Source organism: Mesitornis unicolor, unplaced genomic scaffold, assembly GCF_000695765.1.
Source record: "Mesitornis unicolor isolate BGI_N332 unplaced genomic scaffold, ASM69576v1 Scaffold53991, whole genome shotgun sequence".
In the NCBI taxonomy this organism is placed as follows: domain Eukaryota; kingdom Metazoa; phylum Chordata; class Aves; order Mesitornithiformes; family Mesitornithidae; genus Mesitornis; species Mesitornis unicolor.
Genome location: NW_010162834.1, coordinates 1 through 9507, shown reverse-complemented (window position 1 = coordinate 9507; position 9507 = coordinate 1). Strand labels below are relative to the sequence as shown.

At 36.8% G+C, this 9507-nt stretch overlaps 1 protein-coding gene across 1 annotated transcript; it reads left to right on the top strand.

Annotated features, from left to right (window-relative positions):
* Positions 1 to 3452: 3452 nt before the first annotated feature.
* Positions 3453 to 7739, top strand: LOC104533570 (very-long-chain (3R)-3-hydroxyacyl-CoA dehydratase 1-like; the record flags this gene model as incomplete). Its single annotated transcript, XM_010193734.1, has 4 exons — positions 3453 to 3570; positions 4746 to 4764; positions 4852 to 4934; positions 7618 to 7739. Coding segments are annotated over 4 exons (342 nt in total), but the record flags the coding sequence as incomplete, so codon positions are not given.
* Between the last annotated feature and the right edge of the window lie 1768 nt (positions 7740 to 9507).

The window sequence follows — 9507 nt, the reverse complement described above, 5'->3', positions numbered from 1 at the left end:
GAGCGAGCAGAGCGCGCACCGGCTTCCTGGGAGGTAGAATTTCCACAGCCGAGCGTGGTCCTCGGCGCCAGAGGACATTTAGGGATGAGCAGGGGGCGGGAGGAGGGGGACAGAGCTGTAATAACCCACGGGGCGTACTGCGGTGCTTTGCTTTGAGGAACCCGGGTATTTATTTTGAATAACAGATCATAAGAGCACTGAGGTTTACGTTGTTAGTGCTTGAAGCAAGTATTTGCACTTTTTGAAAATTTGTCCTTTTCACTAACTCTTGGGAAATAAAAAAGCCGAAGTATTAATTTCCACATGCTTAAAAAAAAAGTTAAGAACAGTTTCATAACTTCCAGGCTGACGATCATCATGAGAACAACTTTACCTCAGTTACCAGTGGGTGAACTTTCTGCTATTTGAATCTTGATACGCTGTAGTTGAAGCAGGAGTTCAAGCACTGATGCAGAAAGGCAGGAGTACGATCGTAATGGTTTTTTTCTCACCAGTGTCTGTGAATATTCAACACACATTCAAGTTTGTTCGTATATTGCAGCAGCACCTTTTGAAAAGTGCATTTACTCAATATATTTTTTTTCTAGCTGGCAGGTTAATGTTACCTCATTCAACTCTCAGCCTCTTGCTCCATGTGTGAATTTGCTAATGAACACTGACTCTTGCCACTGACTTTTATATGTCTGTAGAAGATTATCGAATCATATTAGTTTTGACCTTAGGTGCTGGTTCAGTATCTTCTACTTCCTTCTCTCCTGTCTTCCATTAATATAAAAAGGGATTAAGACATGCAAAATTGTGTGTTTTATATGGAAACGGAGAAATAAGAGATAGGAACAAATTCTTATAATATATTATGGATACAATTTAAGAATAAACATTTGAAATAGAGCAATACTTAATGGACGCACTACACAGGGTAAATAAGTAACAAGAACAGTGTATTTGTCCATTTGTCCAAACAGTGCAATATAGCAAAGTGTTTCTAGAGTTTTAACAAACTAATACATAATTACATGTTAAAAAACATTTTAATAAAAAATTGCAGCTTATCTTTCTTTCTAACAAAGGTTTAAGGGACTAAAATGACAGATCAGTACCCAATCTTACTGACAGTCCTAACTGGAAATGCTACCTTTATTACAGAAAGTGTTTTCCATTTCCTGGTGATTTGCAATACTCAGTACAAGGGCTTTCCTGAGATCCAGAGTCAACGCCACTGACAGCTAAATAAATTGATATACAGAAATTCATGTCCAAATAAAAATTTATTTAAGAAAAATATTTTCAATCTTTGCTTCTGAGTGTAGTCCAAGCCTACGTCTCTCTGCAGCCCTGTTGTTACAGAATGAGGTGCAGAAAATGCCTTATTAGGTTTGATGTATTATGACTTCTCAGGCTAGTGCTAGGACAGAGTTGTTGCTGTGACCATGCGTGCTGCCAGCTGGAGGTAAACTCACTATCACCTTCCCTTGTCAAACACTTCGCTATCAAACAGAGCAGCTTTACTGAGAAGGGCTGCCAGTGATACTCCAGTAATTCCTTATTTCCACAGTGGTAGGAGACAACCTCAAACTGATGCACTTAGATTTAAAATCCATTATAAAATCTAAGTAACACTTGTAAGGGCAAATTTCAGAGCTCTGGCAGATCAGATTCATGGGCTTAAAGCAGAAGGGATCAAAGAGGGGAACTGCTTCTATTGTGTGGGGAACCCTGACTAACTCTTGCATGAGTTTGAAACACTGTCATGAAGTGCTGGAATGGGCTGTGCCAAGCGGCTGCGTAGCTGTAGCCCCTGTGCGTAAGAGTTGTGAAGGGGCCGATAGTGAAGTGCGAACCACCCGAGGTGAACAGAGCTGTCATGATCCACGCGACTTGTGTGCCCTTACAGCATAATGGCTCGAACCAAAGAGCATTATTTCCTGCCACCCTGTTTCCGATCTCAGCCAATACCTTATGCTTAGGGAAGAATATAAGAACAGGAGATGTGTTAGATATTTATCCAAATGTTTATATTAATATTTAGCTGAATGTTTATATGCTTTCTGAAACTGAGTATTTCTCAGACCCCTCTACTTTCTTACTTGGGCCCTTCCTTAGGCAAAGCTTGTTGCTGTACAGCATGAAAGGACAGAGTAATTGTTTCCAATATCATCAGACAAGAAGTTAAGCTAAAGTTATTGTAGTTTTTGTATTTTTATTTTTAACTCTAAAAGTAGCCATCCATAGCTCTGATTATGCCTGTAAGCATGTATTAAAGATTTTTTGTGCTTTCTTAGTCTTTGTGGGTTGAAACTTGAAACTTCAAAGCATCTTGCTAGCATGATGTTTGTAAGAATGTGGTGTAGCTCTGCATTAAAGATGGAATGTATAGTACACTATTTTGAAAATCTTAATTGTATTAACATAGATTAATTATGTGGAAGGAATTGCACAAGCCTTGGGTTATTGTACTGAGTCTGGGCTGGGTGGTGGGAATCAACCCACCACAGTTTAGAGGTTTATTTTTTTTGGTCTCAATTGCCATTTAAGATCCCAATTGAAGTTTTCTATCAAATTCCATTTTGATTAAAAGATACTGTTACTTTCTTTCCTTTACATTGGAAGGGTTATCAGTTGGTATCATTGTTCTGTTTCCTTAAAAAAAAAATTAAAAATTAGCTGACACCATCAAGCATGCTAGTTAAATACACCAGCTTCTGGAAGCCAGGAGCATAGAGCATCCATCTTTAAACAGTTTGGAGTCTGCTTTTCAAAGATGAGTTCTCAAAACTTTTGAAAACTGAATTATAATGGTATCTTCAGACGGACAATCACAAACAGAAGGATTCAGATCACTGGTCAGTTCTGAAAATTACTAGTTGAAGGCCTGTGAAACATGTAACATTGATGTGGATAGCTTCTGGTCCTTTACTTACACAAACCTGCGACCCAAAGTGGTGGCTTTGTTGCTGAGTTCATCACATGTTTTCAAATAACAGTAATTCACAGTAAAGATGCATGGGGATTCAACCTGGTCTAGTGGGAGGTGTCCCTGCCCATGGCAGCAGGCTTGGACTAGATCATCTTTAAGGTCCCTTCCTACCCAAACCATTCTATGATTCTATCATTGTATCATTCTATGATTTAATAATAAAAATACGTAGTCACTGCTAGTGAAAAGTCTGATGGGCTCATGTTATTTTGGAGTCCCCTCAATTCAAGTCAATCTTCTGAAGGTAAACAAGTCATTCTCTACCCTTTTCCGAGTAAAGAGATAAAAGAGTGCAATGTTTAAATAACATTATATAATATTTATGTCTAAAGATATTTTTTATGATCTCCTAAGAACACCAACAAGTGAAGAAGCAAAGATATTCTCTGAAGAAAATATTGTACTAAATTATTTACAGTGGATGGATATTTTTAGAATTCTAATTTGAAATGTATCCATTCTCTTTCTTTTGTAGGTGGCTGGTGTTAGGTATTGCCATGGTGCGGTTTTATATACAGAAAGGAACACATAGAGGCTTATTCAGAAGCGTTCAAAGGACGCTTAAATTTTTCCAGACATTTGCTTTGCTTGAGGTAAATTTTAAACATTAGTTTGCTTTACTGGATGCTGCATATCATAGGCAAAACATATTATTAACATGAATTTAATATCAAAATATTATATTAGTACTTAAAGTCCTTTTAACTTTATTATTTAATTAAGGTTTTTTGGTGGGGCAAGGTGATTGGTTGAAACAAATGGGCCCATTTTTTTCAAACTTAATTCTAATATTTCTTTAAACCAAATACTGCATGGGAACTGGTTTGATTTGAGACTCTTTAACTCAAAAGGCAAAATCTCTGAAGGCATTCCAGCCAACAGATCAACCCTCCAGCGTTGTCGGTATCTCGTCTCCATCTCCAGAGCTGACAGCTTCCCTCTTATTTCTTGTACTGGATTCATCCTCCTGTGCTTTTCCTGCTTCTGCTTCCAGACTGGATTCCTATGCCCCATGTAATCCATTACAACAGGGTCTGTGCAAGTTGTGCAAAGTATTCTTTAAATAATACGACTTTTGCCAACTATGCGCTAGTGGTCTCAGTTTACGGTACATCGTGGAATAAAACCGTTGGGTGTGTCGAGCACTTACAGGTCTTTTCCAGGCACAACAGAGTGCCTATCTACATTTTTTCTCGATCTGCTTGCAACATCTGTAGTTCAAGCAACTATTAAAATCATAAGGCCAGCTGTATATAGGCTTTTATGCTATTAAACTTTCACAATAAGTAATTCTACTCAAATCTGTCAAAGTAATGAAAAACACTGTTAAACATTACTGACCAGAAAATGCAATAAATCTGAAACTTCATAGCTCTCACTGGCAAAATTACACTAATGTTATTAATTGGTAATGAATACAGAACATTTTAAAATTGCTATGCATTTAGCATATGACTCCCTCCACACTGTCCTGTAAAATTCTTATTTGAATAAGATAATGGAAGGGAAGCTTACTAGTTGAAAAAATAAAAGCTTTGTAATTATCTAAATATGTAGTATAGACAGTTAATTAGGAAAATAAATCTCTTTCATGTGTTTGCGTGGATCAGATACTAAACCCATCATTGCCAGGGCTCTGCTGTGTATTTCTTGTAATGACTGTTGGAGGAAAAAAAAAACCAGTTCTCTTTCAGAATTAAGTCTAGGTTTATATTAATATCAAAAGGCCGTGGTACATCAGTAACCTCCAACTTATTTTTATTTACAGGTAGTCCACTGTGCAGTTGGTGAGTTCTTTGTTTTAGTTTCTCCTGTAACTAGTTAAAACACGAGTTGTGGAACAGAGATAACAAGTTTCTCTTTTTAAGGAATAGTTCGCACATCTGTGCTTGTGACTGGGGTCCAAGTGAGTTCAAGAATCTTCATGGTGTGGTTCATCGCACACAGCATAAAACAGGTACGTGCGTGGGCAAGTTGTGCTTTGATTGTTTTAAAGGAGAAGCTATTAATACAGTTCTCATTTCACAAGGAAGACCAGTTTAAAAATTGACGACATTCTTCCAGAGAATATTTACTTGAGTGCGATTTTAGAAGTTTCAGGACGGAATTTATGTGCTTCTACCCAGTAGACTATGTCTAACTGTAAATTGGCACTGCGTTTGGCACCATGTCAGCTGTGGTCTGCCTAAGTGAAACCAACAACTACTGCTATTATTTACTAGCAAATCTATCACAGTGTTACTGGTTCCCTTTCAAAAACTTAAATTAGGACTTACTGAATTAATCAAAATGAAAATATGTCTTAAATTGAATTTACCTGGATAAACATGTTTGTGATATTGCAACTTACTTTAGGAACGTTCTCAAGATTTTAATGTTATGGAAATATTAACATTTGATGGCATGCCTACTGCACTGTTTTCATTAAAAATCTATCAGGTCATCCAGCATGCCACAGGGACACTTAAGGGCCTGTATAAATGATGATAATTCATTTGCCTGGCTGTAGGTGGTTACTGTAAGTCTAGTGATTTTTGAAAGGATTGAAACAAGCAGTCTGCTTACAGATAGCAGATAGGACATTCAGTGTAGTTTCTGAGGTCTGCTTTCTGTGAAGGGCACATGAGAACTAAGTGATAGATTTTGAATCTGTGCTCCTCAATTGCTTCAAACTTAAAAAGCTGAGCCATTAAACTGTCTCACCAGCAGATGGCATGTGCCTTTCTGCTGATGGGCTATCACAGCGCCTGCCTCAGTTGTCAAATCCCTTTGTTTCAGTTCACAGAGGACTCCTTTCCAGCACCTCATGTTTTCCTTTACTGTCGCTTTTCTTAACATGAAATAAGCTTTTTGTAGCTTTTTATTTTTTTTTGTAAGCTAAGTGTTTTCAGTTTTCTCTTAAGAGAAAATGTCTCAAAGATTAACAAGTTTTTTTATATTGAATGTTTATGTGAATACTGGAATATGGAATATAGCACTGCGTTTTGCCATTTTGGTACTACCTGCGGTGGATTATATCTTTAGCATATTCTGTCGTTTCTTTTGTTTCCTCTATCTTCAGTGCAGTAGGTCAAGCTGTGTCCGAGAAAAAATACATCTGAATGTATGTCTTGATTGTGTTTCACGCTGTTATCGCTTAGCAGGCATGAATGTTCAGGGTCACTTTAGGTGGTGAGAGGACTGTTAGTGATAATAACCAGACCCAGATCTCTCTTCTTGACTGGACATTTGCAAGGCAACAGATAGGAGTTCTCTGCATACTTATTTAAAGCTCTTCTGCTTGGATTTAGCACTGTGACATGAATCCAAGTTTAAGTTATCAATGTTTGTCTCTAATCACATGAGGCTAAGAGCAGCCTAGTTCTGTCTTTCCCTTTGCTTATTTGTTTGGATGTCTTTGCACTCCAGTTGTTGCTACTTGTTTGTGCATTTGTGGGTATTTTTAGATCTCCTTTTATTTTGTTATGTTGGTCAGATCCTTTCACTAAAAGTGTACCTTCTTTGGCTGACACATTGAGGGCGCAATTCTATGAGATAGTAAGCACTTATAATTCTTCTTGACTTTTGACAGAGTTGTGCATTTTCAGCATCTTTGAGATGTATTAAGCTTTGTCACCATGTTGCATTTTATTAAAAAATAATGTTTCCCTTTTTTGTAATTTTAACAAAGCTTGTATTACTTTATTTTATTTCACAGACATCCCTGGAGCTTTTCAGCCTTCAGGCATGGAAGTGTATTACAAAATTCCTCCCCTTTTAAAGAAAAGAAAATTACTTGCGTGTAATTCTTCTCAGAAGGTAGTGTTTGTAATAGATCCCCATGTGCCTTCTCTGTATTTGGGGACTTTTGTTTATTTGTTCACTTAGAGTGAAAAAGAACCGATGTTTTGAAACAGCAGATAGTTGTGCTACCTACCGATGAGGCAGTTTAATGACTCAGAACTTAAATCTTAAATGGGACTGTTGAGTGAGTTTACCCAAAGCCCTTGATCTACCAACTACTTTTCATTTAGTGATCTAGCTGTGTTCCAGCTCCGTAACTATCTTACAGCTCCCTGAAGTCTGCTAAATTTGATCTTCTGCCACTAAGTTCTTGTTAGTACGTTATACTAAGCAATTCCTTTTGTCTAAAGTCTCATGTGCTTTATGTGGTGAGAAAGAAGCAAGATTTTTAAAAAAGATAAAGTTTAGAAGACAAAGTAGTGAAATGCAGAATAAGTAAAACTGATTATGAAAGGAATGTAACTTCTGTAGTGTTGTTTTCTTCTTGCTGTTTTGAGGAATAAGAAAATAAAGAAGTAAGTCAACCACAAATAAAAAGAGGGAGGCAGTTAGAGACCACAGTGAAAATGCAGATAAACAATAAAGAAGAGGAATAAGATCAGTTACAGGACTTTATATTTTGATATTTGCATAATGGATAAAGATTGCTCAGTTTGCAAAATGTCTGTATGTTAGTAAATACATATGATAAATAACTATGCATGGTAATGGTTTCAGCATATTACTTTTATGCCAAATTTTTCTTTCTTTACAAGATGTTAGTTCTGTTGCATATATCTTAAACAGAAGTCTGTTGCAGTTTGCACAGAAAAGAAGCTTAAGGATGAAGAAAGTGTTGGTTCTTTATACTTCTGCAGATCCAGAATGAGGAGAGCGTTATTCTTTTTCTGGTCGTATGGACTGTGACAGAGATTACTCGATATTCCTTCTACACATTCAACCTGCTCAACCATTTGCCATACTTCATTAAATGGGCCAGGTGGAGATGTCTTGCACTTCAGTTTCTCATGGTTCTGTGCATGTTAGTTTCACGCATGCTGAGCTAACACACAGGAGAGCAGATGTTTGAGCTTCGGTTATGTGTCAGCAGAGTGCAAGTCGGTTGCTTTCTGTACTTGGGATCAGTGTTACTTGGTTTAAAATGTTAAAAATATTTTAGCAGAGATTTTAGAGTGTGATTTGTTCTTTGCTTTCTGTGTTTCACGTTTTGAACTCTGCTTTAATTTACTGCAATTTTTTTCCTTTATCTTTGGAGCCATCTTTTAACTTACAGTATGACTCCTTAAGATGCTTTTGAATACAGTGCCCAAAATTAAGCACCTGTGCTTGTCTTTGTGGATTTCAGGTCTTTGAAAATGTGGGAGTTGTTGTCACTCAATCTGTGTGCATATTATTACTTTATGAGCAGTTCTGCTTTATCAGAGCTTTTGTAAGGTTATATTAATGTAGTGAGGTTAAATACTGACTTAGTTTAACCCAGATAAAAAGTGCGTTCCATGTCAAAACTACTTTGATTTGAAGTATACTTCAGGTTGGCCACTAGATCAAATATATTACAGAGACTGCATGTTTATCAGGAGACTTAACTGGAAAAGCAGCGTCCTTTGTAGTCGTTATTTGAAAAATACATGTAAGACAGACTTAAACTGTTAGAAGGAAAATATCTTAGCACAGGTTCAGCGCAGGTGACTTATTTAAGAATGTGTTTGTTTATTTTGCTTTATTTTTGTTTTATAGATAATTCAGTTCTCATGCTTCTAATGCACTTCTTTGCTATGTCTGCTATTTATGTCCATTCTTATAATTCTGATAATACATTAGCTTTTTGCTAATACCTAAGGTAGTACGCTTGGTTATCTTTAAGCACTAAATGGCAAACTTAAAAACAATTAGGTCTGGTTTCATTAGTATTTTTAGGTAGGCTTCAGAAAGAGAAATGCGTTTAGAAGGTACTACATTGACAAATACACTGACTTGATGGCAAGAAATATATCTCGAATGACAGAATTTTTGTTTCCTTATAATAGAAAATAGGGAAAACTGACATTCTCACAACAGAAATATATGGTGAAATATACTGTAAACAAAACATCTTTTCAGAGTCCAAAATATCCCACCAAGAATTATAGATAATCAAAACAACACAACTGAGCATAAATTCAGTGCTCCAAGGGAGCTAGAAATTTCTGATCTTTACCTTATAATTGTAAAAGATTTGCCTGTCCAGTGTTAATGGAATAGCTATGCTCTAAATTTTAGTTCAGAATTTTTACTTTGTGGGGTTTTTTCATTGCTTAGAGACAAATTATATGCAGGTCACGGCATCAGTTCCTTCTTAAACCTCTCCTAATCTGTTCTCTGACCTGTGAGTCCTCGAAGTCCATTTGCTCCTAGGAGGGTGTCATGTTTGGTTGCTACTGTTTTGGATCTCATCTCATTTGGTCATGGAGTGCACACTGTTCCTTCCTTTCTGTGCAACAGCTCTCGCTGCTGTTCCCTGCGTGAACCCGAGAGCTGTTCCTTAGGAGAAACTGCATCTCCATGGTGCGCTCTGCGTAAGGACAGCACAGACCCTATTGATTACATTTTTCATTTTGTCACCACCTGTGTGGCCTATGGCATTCAATCCACATTTTCTTTAAAGTGAATGCCTTTGCCTTTTATTTGAACATCTTCTTCCCATTTTAAAATGGATCTGATAAGTTTCGGGCACTTTCATTTTATTTATTTTATTTTATTTTATTTTA